The sequence below is a fragment of the Zalophus californianus genome, chromosome 6 (assembly GCF_009762305.2).
Source record: "Zalophus californianus isolate mZalCal1 chromosome 6, mZalCal1.pri.v2, whole genome shotgun sequence".
NCBI classification, from domain to species: domain Eukaryota; kingdom Metazoa; phylum Chordata; class Mammalia; order Carnivora; family Otariidae; genus Zalophus; species Zalophus californianus.
Window position 1 is genome coordinate 26855031 of NC_045600.1, and position 19588 is coordinate 26874618.

General features: G+C 37.3%; 1 protein-coding gene and 1 pseudogene across 3 annotated transcripts in view; one reads left to right on the top strand and one right to left on the bottom strand.

Moving 5' to 3' along the window:
• YLPM1 (YLP motif containing 1) overlaps nt 1-19588 on the bottom strand; it is a 73938-nt gene that overhangs the window by 17470 nt on the left and 36880 nt on the right. For 2 of the 3 annotated variants that reach the window (XM_027570099.1, XM_027570097.1), the window contains exons 7-18: nt 15748-16168; nt 15542-15634; nt 13959-14154; nt 13347-13465; nt 12141-12295; nt 10391-10453; nt 9985-10104; nt 9566-9742; nt 9403-9486; nt 8721-8804; nt 4808-4888; nt 1617-1668 (exon numbers count right to left, since the gene is read on the bottom strand). In XM_027570099.1, coding sequence (XP_027425900.1) covers nt 1617-1668; nt 4808-4888; nt 8721-8804; nt 9403-9486; nt 9566-9742; nt 9985-10104; nt 10391-10453; nt 12141-12295; nt 13347-13465; nt 13959-14154; nt 15542-15634; nt 15748-16168 — 1645 coding nt within the window. The remainder of the gene's footprint in view (nt 1-1616; nt 1669-4807; nt 4889-8720; nt 8805-9402; nt 9487-9565; nt 9743-9984; nt 10105-10390; nt 10454-12140; nt 12296-13346; nt 13466-13958; nt 14155-15541; nt 15635-15747; nt 16169-19588) is intronic. The other variant, XR_003515687.1, reaches the window with a different exon arrangement.
• On the top strand, nt 17030-18276 carry LOC113908694 (annotated as a pseudogene).

A 19588-nucleotide genomic window follows, 5' to 3' on the forward strand; every position in this document is an offset into this window, starting at 1 on the left:
CTAAACTCCATTTTCCTTTCTCTTTAGAAATTAGAAAGAAAAATAGAAACTGGACTGGCTTGAGTTTAAAAAAGCATTATCATAGATCATATATTACACGATGCCTCTGAACATCATGGGCTTAGCTAAAATACTGATCACTTTAACAATCCTCTTGTCTCTTTATTTATGATCTCTTTTTGCCCCAAAATGTGACTGCTACTTAGAGAACCAGAAGAGGGAAATGATGTTACAGTATTACAGGTTATTCTCAAAATATAGTATAGAACTTCAAACAGACTTAATCTAATATCAAAATAAACAGATCTAAAGCATTATTTAAAAATTAATTTGTGATTATTATTTTCCTACACATTTAATTGCACTTAAACATTTATAAATGCTTTAAAAGTTCAGAGGAAGAGATCACTAAGATTTCCCAAAGAGGGAAGACTAGTTTAAGAATACGTCAGTAAGCACATATAATGTTCATCTGCCACACACCAGAAAAAAATCCTAGACTTTATATCAAAACACCTATCCCAATAATGGAGTAATACTAAAGTTTATGGAACTACCTTTTACATAGGACCTAGTGAACATCAATTGCTAACATGATCAGCTGGGCAAAATAAAAGGCAGAAACTTTTGCAACTTGTGTAAAATGCACTCCTCTTACATCAGAAACACAATGTATCCCAAACAGTGAAGCAGCTAAATGACTCAGATTTGTTCTATGAACTTAAGATATTTAGATGGTTACTTCAGTTTTGGAGTAACAGCATGATACTAGAAGAGAAACGCAGAGACCGACAGTTATACTTCATACATTAGTAAGGTCAATCTTCCAAAAAGTCCTTATCTCATTTTTTTAGATTATTTATTAATACATCTTAATCAACGTAATAAACGATTCTCTTTAAGTGAGGTGGAAAAAAAAAGAAAAGAAAAAACGTTTTGCAATTATTACCATGAAATATTAGAGGATATGTTTGATTTTCTGCTTGACAGACAACCTCACATTAAGCAACTCCAACTTTTGATTTAGACAGTAATTTTAACCAGTTTACCTTGTGATCTGCCACTAAAAACAAGTTGAAGGAAAGAATCTTAAAAAGTAGGCTCCTCAAAAATCTGAATAACATACCTACCTCCCCCCACCCAGAAACTCTTATTATACAAGGAAAATAACTGCCTTTTAATGAATGTTTAAACTTCAATATTTATTATGATTACTGCTATTATTTCCCAAAGTATTCATTATCAGGTTCAGCTTTGGACTGCAGTTAAATATTCTTTTAAAAAAGCAGAAATCTCATCAGCACTAACATTTCTAATTAATATAACAGAATGGATTTTAGAAGTGACAGTATTTTACTGCTAAATTCAGCACACTTCCGCTTACTCTAAAACCTTGAAGTGATAGTGAAGGCAATTCTTCTAAATATTCTTTCACTCTGTCACAAGATATAACTAGTTAAACTGAAAGCTAGCGAAATAGACTGAGGATGTAAGGTAGGCCAAAAATCTTGGTTTAAAGCAGAAATTTGGGGAAATTTGTTCTTCTTACAGCAGAAAGATCTATGACCATTACCATCAGGTATCACATATAAAAACAGGAAAAAGGAGATACCCACCTAGCTTGGCCTCAGATGTGTCCATCTCCCATTTGCTTTTCGGAATGTAACCCTAAATCGCACACAGAGAGAAGCTCGAAGGGTTAGAAAGAGACACATACATGCATATCACTGTTGAACTGGAAAAGCATTAAAACTGGGAACGGATTCACTTTCCACTCACTAGTTTTATATATATATATGTATATATATATATCCTTAGGGAAAACACGGTCTCATTATCTCTGAAGAAACCGAATTACCCAATTCACCCAACTTCACTGCCCGGATTTCAGAGTAGTCACTTCAAAATAATATCATGAAGGCGCTTTGAGGCAGCTACAGGTCAGGACACACAGTTGTAGTCCGAACAACAGCTGGACAGCAAATATGGTGAGAACGTACGGTCGTTACTGTGCTAGTATTAATATCATTCAGAGTAGCAGAGGATTTATAATAACTAGCTATTTTTCTAAATACAACTGCGATTCTCAAGTGATAGTAGCCATGAGGTACAAAGAGTGTTCTTCAAGACAGCTACTTTATATTGCAGTGTAACTTTCAGTACTCGAAAGAAGAAAACATGGTTATCACTGAACACAACTATGAAGTTCCAACTTCATTTAAAAATGACTCAACCCATTTACCGGTTAGATCTTACAAAGGCTGTTTTTTATTGAGTCAATGTGACAGCATTTCTTTTTCATTGGTTGGAACCTAGATTATTTTCAATGTCTTTTAAAATGACATTTTCCTAATATATGAAAAACCAGAAATCTCCACAGGCAATTTAGATTTTATTTACTTAAAAAAAAGACCTGGGTGGTTTATTTCAAACAAAGTCCCACACGATTTTCAAATTTCCCAATATACCTATTTAACTATGTAGTAATCCTTTTGGCTTATTCACCTAGCGAGTGTACGGTTATGATTCCTCTTTTCTTTCACTTGGACTCTGTTCTCTATTAGATCCTAGCATACAGAACTTTAATAATAGGGCTTATTATATAGAACAGATTCATCACAGGTGTCAGCATCTTCTTTTAAGAATTAATATCTCTACTCTTGGGAATATCCAAGTTCATGGAACAGACTGACACAAAGGTAGGCTGGAAAGGATGCTGAACGCTTCATGACAATAGCTGCTGTGTAAGAGTACTGGAGCATCATAATTCTTCCAGGAAACCTATAGGTGTGGTACACTTCCAGTCTTTAAGTCAGACTAATAATTCACTTTCAACTTATTAGGTAGTACTTCAGATTATAAATCATACCATCTTTCCCAAATACATTTCTAGAACAAACCAAGACAAGCTATGCTGAAGTGATGGCGCTAAAAGTACTGATGAGATCTGTAGAAGTGATATCTCAGAAATCACCTGAAAACCTTAAGCAGCACTAGAATAACATATTTATAGATTCTGAATCATATCTACTAGGTTCACTGAAGCACTAAAGAAGGAAAAATATCATACCAATGATCGCCCAAAAGGATTCTCTTAACCAAGAAAAGTTTAGATTTCGCCCAGTTGCAGTGATCAGTACAAAGCAGAAAATGCAAAGTTTATTGAGAATTCCATTAAAATGGTCTGAATGACATTAGACTTGCTCTTAACCCTTTGGTTAAAATTCTCCAAGAATCTTTTACTCTTGGAATAGAACCCAATAGTAGAAGACCTGGATTCGGCATTTTTGAATGGGTTAAGAGAAGTTTTATAACATAAAGATAAGCAAAATGAGTATATTAATTTCCTCCTGCTGGAACCACCCTGTTCTTCCTTAAAACTGTATCATCTTCTCACTGGTTAAAATGTTAGGCCACTTGGAAATAAAAGAGATAGTCCAGCAGGGTAGAGTTCTAAGGCTTCCTTGCCATGTTTTTTGATGTAATAATAGAGTATTACAGTGTGTTTCACTTTTCAAAATAAGTAGTACATTCATTAAAAGTTCCGAGCTTTGACCTTCACCTAAACAAGTCAGATGTTATGAACCATATCCTGAACTGAAATCTCCACAAAAGGAAGACGGAACTTCAGAAAGCTAACATTATAGACTTCTCACATGATCTTTCTAGTACACACGCTGCAAGTAGCTGAAGAGGTCATTAGCCATATTCCAGAACAGCGTGGGCCTTTAAATGAACTTCCTGCCTATGTTCTAGATCATATATGTCAAAAAAAACAACCTAATTAAGAAAAAATATTTTGTTTAAAGAAAAAACATACTGAGACTCAAATGCAATTAACTTTAAAGCTTATTTTTTAATCCACATATGAAATCTAGGAATGTAGAGGTTGACACCATCTCTATGTACACACAGTTTCTTTTCAGAGTCCTCTATATCACACATGGGTTTGATGGGACCACTCCTTAGAGTTTGTATTCTCTAGGGGTAGGAATCAGGGTTCTCGCTTTGTACATTTCCAGAAGAATATGAGAAGCAGCTTTAGCAAGAGCTGAAGTAGTAAATAAACCAAATAATATTTTGAATTAAAAAAGCAATACTGTTTCAAGGCATTGCTAATCTCTGTGCCTCATTAGCAAACACTGAAAAGTAACATAATTCTACAGGTCGCATATTTTTCAATGACAGGGTAAGGCAAACATCTCTACAGAGGTGTGATCAAAAGCATTTACAGTAGGTACACGGGAACTTTGAACTCACACTACGGAAGCCTCTAATCAGCCTAAACAAAATGCATTGCCTACACACTCAAATCATTTCCCCAATCACTTAAAAGGATAAAATGCAGAAGAACAAATCTAGCAGTCAGTGGCAACCCTCTGCCTCCTCATTCTAGAAGTTCTTCTGCCTCAGTTGACAGAAACTCAATTTTGAAATCTCATAGCAAAGAAGAGACAATTATGCATATGTTGGGTAGGCTGTACCACATATCTGCTGGAATGTAAGAATGCCCTTTCATATGTAATTTATTTTCTTAAAAAGTATACTCCCCTAAAGCCACCCACAAGTAGATGAGTGAGTACAGGGTTTCTTAGCATTCTTAAAATTTTCGTGTAACAACACAGCAGAGGGTTCTTTTGGTCAGGGGAAAAAGAAAAAGTATCCAAATGTCTCCTTGAAGATGATTATGGAAACTTTTACCATAAAGGTGTAAATCAACAGTAGTAATCTGACCATAGATCTGAGATTAAACCCTTAAAAATTTTAATAGAGACACTTTGTTCAAAGTGGTTGGTCTGTCTCCTACCAGTTCGCTTTCCTCTTCCTCTGCATCTTTCTTTTCTTCCTTCTGTTCTTCGATATTTGCATCAAAATCTTCCATCTCTACCTATACCACCCCAATAAAAAAAAAAATGAGTTAACATTTAGGAAAATGTTGAGTCCCTCACTGAAATCTGAAACGGCACAGGTGCCCAAAGCAGGACAGCACAGAATCACTGTTACATCCTAAGTAATTTTTAAACCCTATACTTTGAAACAGAACTTATAAAAAGACAGACTGATAGTCTGCCTTTCATTTACCCGGGATATCCAACTTTATAATTCCCTATGAAGTTGAGTATAATAATCAATGCTAAGTTGATGATTATCCGTTTTGAATGCCTATGATTACTAGGATTTCTCTTTAAAACCTTTAGCTAGTATTTTTCTAATCAAGTAAAACGTGTGTATGATTCAAATTTCAAAATGTAAGAAAGGGTATAGTGAAAAGTAAGATGATGACTGGGCGCCTGGGTGGCTCAGTCATTAAGTGTCTGCCTTTGGCTCAGGTCATGACCCCAGGGTCCTGGGATCGAGTCCCACATTGGGCTCCCTGCTCCACGGGAAGCCTGCTTCTCCCTCTCCCACTGCCCCTGCTTGTGTTCCCTCTCTGGCTGTGTCTCTCTCTGTCAAATAAATAAATAAAATCTTAAAAAAAAAAAAAAAAGAGGGCGCCTGGGTGGCTCAGTTGGTTAAGCGACTGCCTTCGGCTCAGGTCATGATCCTGGAGTCCCGGGATCGAGTCCCACATCGGGCTCCCTGCTTGGCGGGGAGTCTGCTTCTCCCTCTGACCCTCTTCCCTCTCGTGCTCTCTATCTCTCATTCTCTCTCTCTCAAATAAATAAATAAAATCTTCAAAAAAAAAAAAAAAAAGAAAAGTAAGATGATGACAGTAGCTTGGCCCAGAATGGTAGCAATGCAAATAGTAAATTGATTAGAGAAGTATTTATAAGGTAAAATTGACAAAGCTTGTAGCCTGACTACATGCTGGAGGGTTAAGGTTGAAAGTTTGTATAACAGAAAAAAGAGCAAAGGATAACAGAGAGTACAGTAAAGGTTTCAGCAACCAAGTGATTGGTGGGTCTAATCACTAAGAAAGAGAATACCAGAAGAGGAACACATTTGTATGAATTACATAGTGGACAGGTTGAATTTGAGACGTACTAAAGTAACGTGTTTTTTGGTGGAGAATCTGGAAAATAATGGCAGAATTATAAAAATCACCCATAATCCCTCCAAGATATAATTAGTGTTAAGATACTGATAAAATTAATTTGATTCTTCACAGTTTAATATTAAGGGCACATATGTGGCAATCTAAGCTACCAGAAAGATTATCTATAATGTGCAGAATGGTTAAGATCCTAAGATAAATAGAATCCTAAACAACTCCAACATTTTACGACTGAGTAGCAAGAAAAGCCAGCAAAGGAGACTGAAAGGGATGGCCAGAGAGGCAAGAGGAAAACCAAGAGAAGGTGGACTTGCAGTAGCCAAAAGAAAAATGTTGTAAAGAAGGTGGACATGGTCAACTAAGTCATATGTGGCTGCAAAATTAAGCAACAGAAGTAAGAATTATCTATTGTCATGGAAATCTTTGCTGAGAAAGTATCTGGAGAATGGCTGGGATAGAAACCAGAGGAAATAGGTAGAGAAATGGCCTTGGGAGGTAAAAACACATAAAAACACAATGACAACATTAAGTATGGAAAACTCACATTCACAGGAGCTCAAACCAAACAGAAGTACACAACTGATTAAAAGAGAAAAATCTTTCCTTTTCCATGATAAAGATTTACTTTCACCAAATTAATAACTGATTTAGGCAAAAATTATTAATGAGTGAAAATCTGTTGAGGAATAGGCTATTAACAAAGTATCTCCCTACAGATTATTACAAAGGATAAAGGTAGAAAAATTTGATGGATACCACCTGAACCAAGTGATTAACATTTAAATCACCAGGAATGAAATAAATTGACATCATATGGCTTCTGAAATGATGCACTAAGGACCCAACATCATTATGTGGCATTCCTGGTAATGTTTAACCTAAAACGAATCATGTGAAAACAACCAGACAAACCCAAATTGAGGGGTATTCTACAAACCACTGGCCTGCACTCTTCAAAAATTCTTTGTCTTTCCAAACAATGACATGGCTGAGAAAGTATTTTTTTATATTAAAGGACCGTATCCTGGATTTTTAAAAATTGCTGTAAAGCACATTATGGGAACGTTTGGTGAAATGTGAATATGGATGATATATGAGATAATTCAGGAAATTTAATTCAGGAAATTTGTACTACTTAATATAGTACTCTATCAATGTTAAATTTCCTGAATTTGATAATTGGGACTTCTAGTTTTGTAAGAGAATGCCCTTATTCTTGGGAGGTACATACTGAAATACTGTATTGGGGTGAAGGGTTAAGGGTTATGAGGTTTACAACTTAACTCTGAAACGGTTCCACAATCACAGTGATAACAATAGTAGTAATAAGACACATATATTTATGTCACATCCATCAAAATCCTAGAGGAGAACACAGGCAGCAACCTCTTTGTTCTCAGCCACAGCAACTTCTTGCTAGACACGTCTCCAAAGGCAAGGGAAACAAAGCCAAAAGTGAACTACTGGATTTCATTGAGATAAAAAACTTTTGCACAGCAAAGGAAACAGTCGACAAAAACAAAAAACCAACAGAACGGGAGAAGATATTTGCAAATGTCTTATCAGATAAAGTACCCCAAAGTGTCCAAAATCTATAAAGAACTTACCAAACTCAACACCTAAAGAATAATCCAGTCAAGAAATGGGCAGAAGACACGAACAGACATTTCTCCAAAGAAGACATAAAAATGGCCAATAGACACATGAAAAAATGCTCAGCATCACTCAGCATCAGGGAAATACAAATCAAAACCACAATGAGATTATCACCTCACACCAGTCAAAATGGCTAGAATTAACAACTCAGGAAACAACACATGTTGACAAGGATGCAGAGAAAGGGGAACCCTCTTACACTGTTGGTGGGAATGCAAACTTCCCAAACTGGTGCAACCACTCTGGAAAACAGTATGGAGATTCCTCAAAAAGTTGAAAATAGAATTACCTTATGATCCAGCCATTGCACTACTAGGTATTTACCTCAAAGACACAAATGTAGTGATCCGAAGGGGAACCTGCACCCCAATGTTTATAGCAGCAATATCCACAAGAGCCAAACTATGGAAAGAGCCCAGATGTCCATCGACAGATGAATGGATAAAGAAGATGTGGTATACATAAATGATGGAACATTAGCCATAAGGAATGAAATCTTGCCATTTGCAAAAACATGGATGGAGTTAGAGGGTATTATGCTAAGCAAAAAAAGTCAATCAGAGAAAGACAATTATCATATGATTTCACTCATATGTGGAATTTAAGAAACAAAACAGAGGAGCATAGGGGAAGGGAGGGAAAAATAAAACAAGATGAAATCAGAGAGGGAGACAAACCATAAGAGACTCTTAATCACAGGAAACAAACTGAGGGTTGCTGAAGGATGGGGGTGGGGGGATGGGGTACCTGGGTGATGGGCATTAAGGAGAGCACTTGATGTAATGAGCTCTGGGTGTTATATAAGACTGATGAATCACTGACCTCTACCTCTGAAACTAATAATACACTATATGTTAATTAAAGGAATTTAAATGAAAAAAAGACATACATATCTATATAGAGAAAAATGTGGCAAAATATTAACAATCAGAAAATCTCAATGAAAGTTGTACAGGTGTTCTTATACAATTCATGCAACTTTTCTGGAGTTTAAAATTTTTTCCAAATAAAAAGGTGAACAAAAAAAAAAGGTCCCTTTTGTACTGCTTTCAAGGCAAAGGACACTCACCTCTTCAATAGCAGCATCTTGCAGCAGAGAACGAATGTCCAGACGCATCATATGACGAGGTGCGGTTTCCCAGTGATCAGCCATCTATTGAAAGATTTAGAAGGTCAAGTTATCTCGGGAAACTACTCAAAGAAAAATGGTCTTGGGAGGTAAAAACACATAAAAACACAATGACAACATTAAGTATGGAAAACTCTCATTCACAGGAACTCAAACCAAACAGAAGTACACAACTGATTAAAAGAGAAAAATCTTTCCTTTTCCATGATAAAGATTTACTTTCACCAAATTAATAACTGATTTAGGCAAAAATTATTAATGAGTGAAAATCTGTTGAGGAATAGGCTATTAACAAAGTATCTCCCTACAGATTATTACAAAGGATAAAGGTAGAAAAATTTGATGGATACCACCTGAACCAAGTGATCAACATTTAAATCACCAGGAATGAAATGAGCATTTAAGACAAATTTAACTAATACTGTGAAGTCTAACAGGCCAGTTCCTAGAAGAGCTAGGCCACACCTCTTTCACTTAGATACAAAGGATAAGAATCATTGGTAAAGAAGGTAGAAAAGATTTTCTGAAAATAAAGGGGATAAACAAGAATTTCCAGATAACAGTGATCATACAGACAAAATGAAGTTTAGAATACAACACTTCCTATGTTTCCAAACATCACCTTATTTATTTCTTTAAGTTTTCTTCCATGAATATTTCTTTTGCCACAAGTCTGGTTATCTGCACTCATTTCAGCCAAATATACCTAAGAAAGAATGAACAGTGATTAAGCAAGCAAATGCAACACTTACATGATAACACAAAGTACTCTAAAGTTCTTTTACCTCAAAACCCTTGGTTTTTGCTGCACTCCAAAACTGGTCAAAATGTCTAACTCTGTCATTGATGGCATCCAGGATGATAAAGGGGAAAAAGCCATCATCCAGAGTCTTTTTGAAAGTTTTGAACATGCTGGTGCGGTAGGTCTCCTCCATCTCAGCTTCATATTCATATTCCATGACCTAATAAAATACCCCAAAAGAGATACGGAGTTAACAAAAACAAAGAACCATCCTAAACCTCTTCCCTGGTTAGCCTCTGGACAGAGAGAACTTTGTAGTCTTTCCTTCACACCTAAGTACTAAAGTTTATGTTCAAAAAAGAGAAATCTTTGTCTTCAAAAAAACCACATTACTCTCTGAACATGTTTTCCTTTCAAAATTATTAATGAATCAGAGTACAATCTGAAAGGAATATGCCATACCTTCTTTTTCACTTTCTTTCCAGAATCTGGGTCTTTTTCTTCTTTCTCCACTTCAGTGATGAAGTAATCATCTAAGCTTAGAACTCTGGGTGCAGGTCCTCCAAATTCTACCTCTTTATCCTAAGAATCATACAGTCAAGAGAGTTAAAGAGAACCTATAGAATAAATTAATGAATGCTCACAGCAAAGTTCCTTCTCATGGCTAAATAATATGCAATCTTGTGGTGGTTCAAATCGAGCAGAGGTAAAGATATTTGTTTAAGCAGAACAAAATGTTTAGGGGACAGCATCTTCCCATGGGCCAACAAGAATGGATCAAATGGGAAATACCAGTATCAAAATCACGCTGCTTGCTAAGGCAAGTGGCTAACAAAAGCAACTGATTTTTTGGCTTTCCCATACTCACTCGAATAAGTTTTGCAACATGTGTCTTTCCACTGCCAGGCAATCCTCTCATTATAACAACAATCTGAAACACAATGAAAAACCAAAAAATCACTCAGAAAATATTTTTTTACAATGATGTCTTATAGTTAAGTGACATATTGTTCTCCAGGATACACCATATGACAGGTCATGAAACAAACCTTAATAAATTTGGAAGGACAGAAATAATACAAAGTATGTCTCTGACCACAATGGAATGAAATTAGAAATTAATAGTAGGAAAAATTGGAGAAATTCACAAGTATGTGGAAATTAAACACCATACTCCTAAATAACCAATGGGTCAAAGAAAGAATTTAAACATCAGAAAATACTTTGAGATAAATAAAAATACCAAAACTTATGGGATGCAGCTAAAGCAGTGCTTATAAGGAAGTTTACAGCCATAAGTGCATATTAATAAGAAGAAAGATCTCAGATCAATAACCCAACCTTCACCCTCAGACGTTGGAAAAAGAAGAACAAACTAAACCTGAAACAAGCAGAAAGAAGGAAATAATATTAGGGTAGAAGTCAATAAAATAGACAACTGAGAAGCAATAAAGAAAAATCGATAGAACCAAAAGCTGGTTCTTTGAAAAGATCAACAAAATTGACAAACCTTTAGCTAGACTGACTAAGAAAAAAGAGAAAAGACTCAAATTACTAGAATCAGAAATGAAGGATGGAACACAACTGACAACTTCACAGAAATAAAAAATTGTTATAAAGGAATACTATGAACAGTTGTATACCAACAAATTAGACACCTTAGGTGAAATGGGCAAATCCCTTGAAAGACACAGACAACCAAAAATGACTCAAGAAAAAATATATAATCTGAATATACCCATGACAAGTGAAGAGATTAAATTAGTAATTAAAAACTACCTGCAAAAAAAAAGCTCAGAGGCCCACATAGTTTCATCACTAAGCCCAACAAACATTTAAAGAACTCTTTACAAGCTCTTCCAAAAAACAGAACAGGAAGGAACTCCCCACTCATTTTGGGAGGCCAGCATTTCAAATCAAGCAGATACTCTAAAACCAAAACACCAAAACGAGACGAAAACCACAGATTGTCTCTTATGAATATGGATGCAGAAATCCCCCAAAAGTACTGGCAAAGAAACAGACTCTTAAGTATGGAGAACAAACTGATGGTTACCAGAGGGGAAGAGGGTGCGGTGATGGGTTAAACAGATGACGGGGATTGAGGAGTTCACGTGTTCTGATGAGCACAGGTGATGTATGAAAGTGTTGAATCACTATATTGTACACCTGAAACTAATATAACACTGTTAACTAACTGGAATGAAAATTAACTTAAAAAAACCCAAAAAAAGAACATACACATTTGGAGATCACTAGGAAAATAGGAAAATAAGCCCAAGCAAATCAAGTCTCCTAATTCTCCCTCTTCTTGTTTCACATGCCATAAAACCAAATCCAATTTCCTCCTCTTCAAAATAACAGAGCAATTAATGAACCTCTTATGAACTGTTTTCTAAAGTTTTCAACATCTTTTTTTTCCAAGCAATTAATCTCTAATTTCTTAAATTCTATAGGGTAAGGAGTTTGAGACTATATGATGATTTGGAGATGGTAAGATGCTTTGAATCTGATATTACCATGTCACAGAAAAGTAGAGAAATTCTATTCAGGATATTAAAAAGATCTCCTATCAGCCTCTGATTTGCAAGAAAGCTAGTCAACTACATAGGACTCACTCTCTCAGGTCTGCTCTCTCGGCCAGGTGGTTTCAAAATATCATCCACATTCTTAGATTCGGGTTTCTTCTCGACCCGTGGAGCTGGAGGTGGCTGGTGGCTTAGTGAAGGAGTTGGCAGGGGCATTCGCTCCTCTGGGTAAGTTCTTCGTTCTCCTAGGAGGCCAGCAGTTGAACAAAATTACTACTTATATGGTAATTATTTTAAATTTTAACTCTCTTCACTCATGCTAAGGTAATATATAAAATAATGATTTGGGGGCCACTTTTGATCTTAATGAAAGTTTAAAGTAATGTAAACCTATTAAAATCAAGAAAATGAAAAGACTTAGGTATGATTTCAAACAGAATGTTCTGAAAAATACCGAAATCATCTTTGTTTGTATTAAATTTAGGAAAAAGTTAAGCAACAGGACATGGAAGGAGAATAGTATACACTTTGTTGGATAGTCCCAAGTATGATTTTTATAATCTGTCTGTAACTTCAGCTTTACAGTTTTATGAACAAGAGTCACCAGCTTCGGAAAGCTTGTTCTTACAAACAGGTATGTGTTTCTAGCTTAAGTGTATAGTGGTGAAAAACCAAAAGCAACCTAAATGACCAACAATAAGGTTTTATATTTTATCCACTCAATCGAATATCACAGAGCCATTATTATAGTAGGTTTACATACAGAAAAATGTATATTGTACAATATCACTGGGAATAAGCACGATAAAGAAATGACATATATACTTTGATTACAACTTCATTGATATGTACATGAAAAGAGATTGATAAGAAATATACAAAATTATAATAGTTGTGTAGGTGGTGGGATTTTAACTGATTTTGTTTGTTTTCCAAATTTCTTTAATAATACAAAAGAACAATTTATGTTTTCTTTCATTAATTACACTGTTATTTTTTTTTTAATTTAAATTTAAAAAAAAAATTTTTTAAGTAGGCTCCATGCCCAGCATGGAGCCCAACTCGGGGCTTGAATTCAACTTGAATTTCAACTTGAGTTGAAATCAAGAGTTGGATGCTTAACCGATGGAGCCACCCAGGCTCCCCTACACTGCTATTTTTGATAATAATGTTGCCATCTCTGAAAAATCTGTGAGTACATTTTATTCTGAAAGTTGAAATCCATAGCTACAGTGGGAAACATCTCCAGTGGTTTGCATTCTCAACATCCTCATGGGTAATAAGCCACTGCTCTACCTCCAAACATGGATGGTCCTTCATAGGCTGGTCGGTCAGACTTTCGGTCATAGGATGGCCTATCAAATCCCCCTCTTCTGGATGAGGAATGGTCTTTTTTGTCTCGATATGACTGAGTCCTAGAAGATGTAACAGGAAGTGCTTTAGAAAATAAAAAGAAAAAATGGAGGTCTCTGTCTTACAATGCAATATTACTATCTGCCCAATTTTCTCCATGTGTAGTTACTACACATGGTAAATATTTTTATTTTTATTTTGCTTTTCCATTTAGATCTGCCTTGCATACACACATCTAAAGAGCTCATGAACTGCAAAAATACACTGTATGCCTACAACTTAAGTAATGACTGCACCTTTATTGACAATACTATTTCTTTCCTTACTGGCTATCTCCATCTCCCATTTAATTCTCTGGAATTCAAGCTCACAAAGCTCAAACATCTAGTTTTCTGAAGATTGGTCTGAAACTGTTCTTCCCTCTCCACTTTATATATACACATGTATAAGAAGAATACATCATTTACTGAACTTCCTTTAGATACAATGACTTTTGCTGAACTTAAGTCTATGGTAATTTGTACACCCGGCAAAAAGATATTCTTCATAACATACCTATCATCTCGAGGTCGGCGGTCTCTATCAAATCGATCCCGGTCATAGTCAATCACACCCCGATCCCGGTCTCGGTCTCGGTGTGCCTCCCGATCCCTTTTGAAATCTCGATGATCTGCTATGACATTACTCTGACGATCAAAATAAGGCTCACGGTCTCTGTCTCTATCATAACGGTCACGTTGGCCTGTGTGCTCTATGAAAACAATTAATACAAGGTAAGAGCTACATCCCCTTTTCTGAATAAAAGTGGAAAGATGAAAATCTAACTTTAGAATTAGCATAAATTATTGTTCTAAATTCAACTTATAAATTTTTTAACTATATTAAAGGGAGGCCCAGATAATTTCTTCTTCTTTTTTTTAAGATTTTATTCATTTATTTGTCAGAGAGAGCACAAGCAGGGGGAGCAGCAGGCAGAGGGAGAAGCAGACTCCCCGTTGAGCAGAGGGCCCGATGTGGGACTCGATCCCAAGACTTTGGGATCATGACCTGAGCCAAAAGCAGACACTTAACCGACTGAGCCACCCAGGCGCCCCAGGAGGCCCAGATAATCTTACTGAAAGGAAAATCACATGAATATTAGGTCCTAAAAAGGTTTAAAAATACTGATCTCTCAAACCACCTCACACCAGTCAGAATGACTAAAATTAACAAGTCAGGAAACGACAGATATTTTTGAGGATGTGGAGAAAGGGGAACCCTCCTACCCTGTTGGTGGAATGCAAGCTGGTGCAGCCACTCTGGAAAACAGTATGGAGGTTCCTCAAAAAGCTGAAAATAGGGGCGCCTGGGTGGCTCAGTTTTTAAGCATCCCAGGGTCCTGGGATCGAGTCCTGCATCAGGCTCCCTGCTTGGCGAGAAGCCTGCTTCTCTCTCTCCTACTCCCCCTGCTTGTGTTCCTTCTCTCGCTGTGTCTCTCTCAAATAAGTAAAATCTTTAAAAATAAATAAATAAATAAAAGGTGAAAATAGAGCTACCCTATGACCCAGCAATTGTACCACTGGGTATTTACCCCAAAGACACAAATGTAGTGATCCGAAGGGGGACCTGCACCCCAATGTTTATAGCAGCAATGTCCACAATAGCCAAACTATGGAAAGAGTCCAGATGTCCAACGAGAGATGAATGGATAAAGAAGATATGGTGTATATACACGATGGAATATTCTGCAGCCATCAAAAAAGAAGTCTTGCCATTTGCAATGACGTGGATGGAACTAGAGGGTATTACACTAAGCGAAATAAGTCAATCAGAGAAAGACAATGATCATGTGATCTCACTGATATGTGGAATTTGAGAAACAAGGCAGAGAGGGGAAGAGAGGAAAAAATGAAACAAGACAAAACAGGAGAAGGAGATAAACATAAGAGACAAACTCAGGAAACAAACTGAGGGCTGCTGGAGTGGAGGCGGGTGGGAAGGATGGGGCGGTTGGGTGATGGACACTGGGGAGGGTATGTGTTGTAGTGAGCACTGTGTATTGTGTAAGACTGATGAATCAGACCTATACCCCTGAAACAAATTATACATTATATGTTAATAATAAAAAAAAAAAATACTGATCTCTCTGGGACTCCTACCTGTCTCAAAAGTTGATCTTTCAGGTAGTGGATCTGGACGCAAAGTTATTCTTTCTCCATAGGGTATCTGTTCAACTTTATTAGTGGACATATCTGGTGAACCAAATCAGGGAAAAAACATTATTAAGAATGAAGCTTAAAGAAGACAAAGCTGAAGCTAAAAACTTCTTGAGAATCCCAAATACAAATCTGTCACCATCACTCACCTCGGCCATGGCCATAATCAACAGTCTGCTGCACTGGTGGTGGTTTGGACATTGGTGGCATACCCATAGGCATTGGGCCAGGAGGGGGAATGGAAGGGTGAACATGTGGGGGTGGTAACACTGGAGCAGATGGAATTGTTCCAGTTTCTGGTTTAAATTCTGAATTCAGTCCTTGTTCATCATTTGTATCCCAGAGACCATAGAAAGAATCTTCATCCCAGCGTTCCTGTTCCACAGCTGAGGTCTGTGGCTTTATTACTGGAGGAGGAGGTGGAGGTGGAGGAGGTGGCGGTGGTGGTGGTGGTATTGGGATGGGCGGCCTGGTCACAGGAACAGATGATCTAGCCGGTGGAGCAGAAGGCCTTACAATTGAACCTGGTGGTTTACCCATAGGAGGGGGTGGTCTATAGGACCCTGGAGGCTGGAGAACAGAGTAAATGCTTTAGCAGATAAGCATACCATCATGTTTTCACACAACAGTAGAAATTAAAATCCAATTCTCCATCCATAAAAGAAAAAGTTGATAAACTGGAGTCACTCAAAATTAAAAACTTTTTGTTTTAAAATATACCATTGGAGAGAAATATGCAAATCATGTATCTGATAAAGGACTTATATTTAGAATATGAAAAATTTTATTACTTAATAAGACAAACAATAGAAAAAAAATACGGGCAAAAAATTTGGACATTTCTCCAAAGAAGATACCAGAATAAGCACTTGAAAAGATGCTCAACATCATTAGTCATTAGGGAAATACAAATTAAAACTATAATGAGATACCATATCTCATACCCAGTAGAATGGCTGTAGTTAATAAAACAGACAATAACAAATGATGGCAAGAATGTAGAGAAACAAGAACCCTCCTAGATTGCTAATGGGAATGTAAAATGGTGCAACCACTTTGGTAAATGGCTTAACACTTACTCAAAAGGTTAAACAAATTTACCATACACTCGGCAGTTCCATTCCTAGGTCTCTATCCAAGAAAAACATATCCACCTAAGGACTTGCACAAGTATTCACAGCAGCATTATTCAATGACCCAAATGTCTATCAACTGGTGACACAAAACATGGTATATCCATACAACAGAATATTACTTGGCAATAAAAAGAAATGAAGTGCTGATTCATGGATGAACCTTGAAAACATTAGGCTATCTAAAAGACATGAAAGACCACATATTGTATGAATTCCATTTAAATGACATGCCCAGAAAGACACATCTACAGAGTCAAGAAAGTAGATTAATTGTTGCCTGGAACCTGGGGTAGGAATGAGGATTAACTGCAAACTGGCAAAGGGATCTTACTGGGATAATGAACATGTTCTAAAACGGGGTTATGGTGATGATTGCACAGCTTGGTAAAATTTACTAAAAATCACTGAATCACACACTGAAAATGGGCAAATTCTATGCTATGTAAATTATACCTCAATTAGGTTATTTAGAAAAAGGAAAAAAAAACTGTCTTCAACCTTTTGCTAGATTGGGCTGGTTTGGCTCTTGCTATTGCAGTGGTGACCCACTTCATCCTGTCTGATATTCTTACATCTGGAGATCTTCATATTTCTCTAAACTCTCCCACCTAGATACATAAGCCTAGGGCTTTTCTTACAATCATGCTCTTTGGACGCCTAGGGTGGCTCAGATCGTGATCTCGGGGTTGTGGCATCAAGTCCCACGTCAAGCTTTCTCTCCCTTTCCCTTTGCCCCTCTGCCTGCTGTCTCTCAAATAATTAAATAAGTAAAATCTTAAAACAAACAAACCAATCTCACTCTTTGTTTTTTCACCCTCAACTCAGCAACAGGAGTGTGGATCCAGCTAAGCCAATGTCCGCCTTGCCCTGAAGCACCCAATTCTAGGGAATCTTCTCCAATGCCTGAGATTTATGGGCCTGAAGAAAATTATGCATCCTTGCAAATGTCATCTGCTGAGACACCCCACATGGAGACCGTCTCTCCTCTTCCTCCTTCCATGGATCTGCTTATTCAGGACAGCCCAATTCTTCCACCAGTCCCAGAGTAAAACTACTACCCCCTTCTATAGAGGAAGGAACAGTGAAGAAGGAAGATATGGTCCCGGGCAAGAAACAGATCAGAACCCTGTCCTCTCAGACCCAACTATATGTGCTCAATGACAGATTTCAGAGACAGAAATACCTCAGTCTCCAGCAGATCCAAGAACTTCCCAACATTCTGAACGTTAGCTATAAGCAGGTTAAGACCTGGTTCCAGAACCAGAGAATGAAATAAGAGGTGGCAGAAACACAACTGGCCAAACAGCAACAGCGTGACTCAGGACAGCTCAGCAACTACAAGAACACCAGGCTTCTCTTCCTATCACGAGGGATAACTGATAAACACTTCTGGAACTTTCAATATGGAGCAACCATTCCTGCAACAGTCAGACCTGGTATCCCCAGGCCTGGAACAACAATTCCTGAAACAATCAGCTCCACAACTGTGGAGAGGAATCCCCTGCAGCCCCAGATCCAGTTCCAGTCAACTTTGGTCAGTGATGTGGAGTCTATCTTAGAAATTGCTGGGAGACGATGGACTCTGAAAAACAAACAGGGTTCTAGAGGGGAGGGGGGTGGGGGGATGGGTTAGCCTGGTGATGGGTAAAGAGGGCACATTCTGCGTGGAGCACTGGGTGTTATGCACAAACAATGAATCATGGAACACTACATCAAAAACTAATGATGTAATGTATGGTGATTAACATAACAATAAAAAATTATTAAAAAAAAAAAGAAACTGCTGGGGAAAGCCATGGTGTAATAGAGCAAACTGCTAAGTATCTTAGCACCCAGCAAATAATGGATTTATTTCCAAATGACTCTGTGAACATAGAGCCTGGAGATGTGTGACGATGAGTATATTATTCAGTCTCAATTTGGGCAGTGGCTGTATTACTTCTCCTAGGATTTGTCTTTTAGGGTCCTGTATCTCTCTCTGCCTTGATTTTCTGTTTCTTATTATGCTTATTGTGTCAACTGAGGGGGTATGAATGGAGTCTAATCAAAGAGGTTTCAGTAGCACTGGCTGCTATGGACAATGTAGCATGTTTCTGGCTACAGATGACTAGATACAATACTAATTTGGGTATCTTTAGGCTCCAGAATCTAACCTCAAGAATAGGAAGTAAAGGGGCGCTTGGGTGGCTCAATCAGTTACGCGTCTGCCTTCGGCTCAGGTCATGATCCCAGGGTCCTGGGATCGAGCCCCACATTGGGCTCCCTGCTCAGCGAGGAGCCTGCTTCTCCCTCTCCCTCTGCCTGCTGCTTCCCCTGCTTGTACACTCTCTCTCTCTGTCAAAAATAAATAAAATCTTTAAAAAAAAAGAAAAAGAATAGGAAGTAAAAATACAAAGGCGTGTGATGAAGGATTATTTGTATTTTCTGACATTGTGAAGCTTCACTTGTTAATAACCTCAATTATTGTGGTGAAAGGTTAAGCTATAATGTGCTTCATGGATTTCCACTGCCCCTTGTGTTGTTTTACTGTAACTCCTAATTTGTACATTATTCTAGTATTTGCAGAAAGATGTTTTGTATTTTAATGTATTATGATAATAGTACCAGTTGGTTGGTTGGTTTATAGGTTTAAGTACAAATAAATAAAATACCCACTTAAAAAAACCTTGTCCTCAACACTACCATCCCCTCCCCCCAATGTACCACCCTCTTTTTCTCCTTCCTAGTTAGGGAGTTAGCCACTTAGATATAAATGTCCCAGGTTCACTCCACACCTACTGAATTTCGGTTTGGGGAGATCCTAGCATTAGTTAAAAACAAAAAACAAAAAACAAAAAACAAAACAAAACAAAAA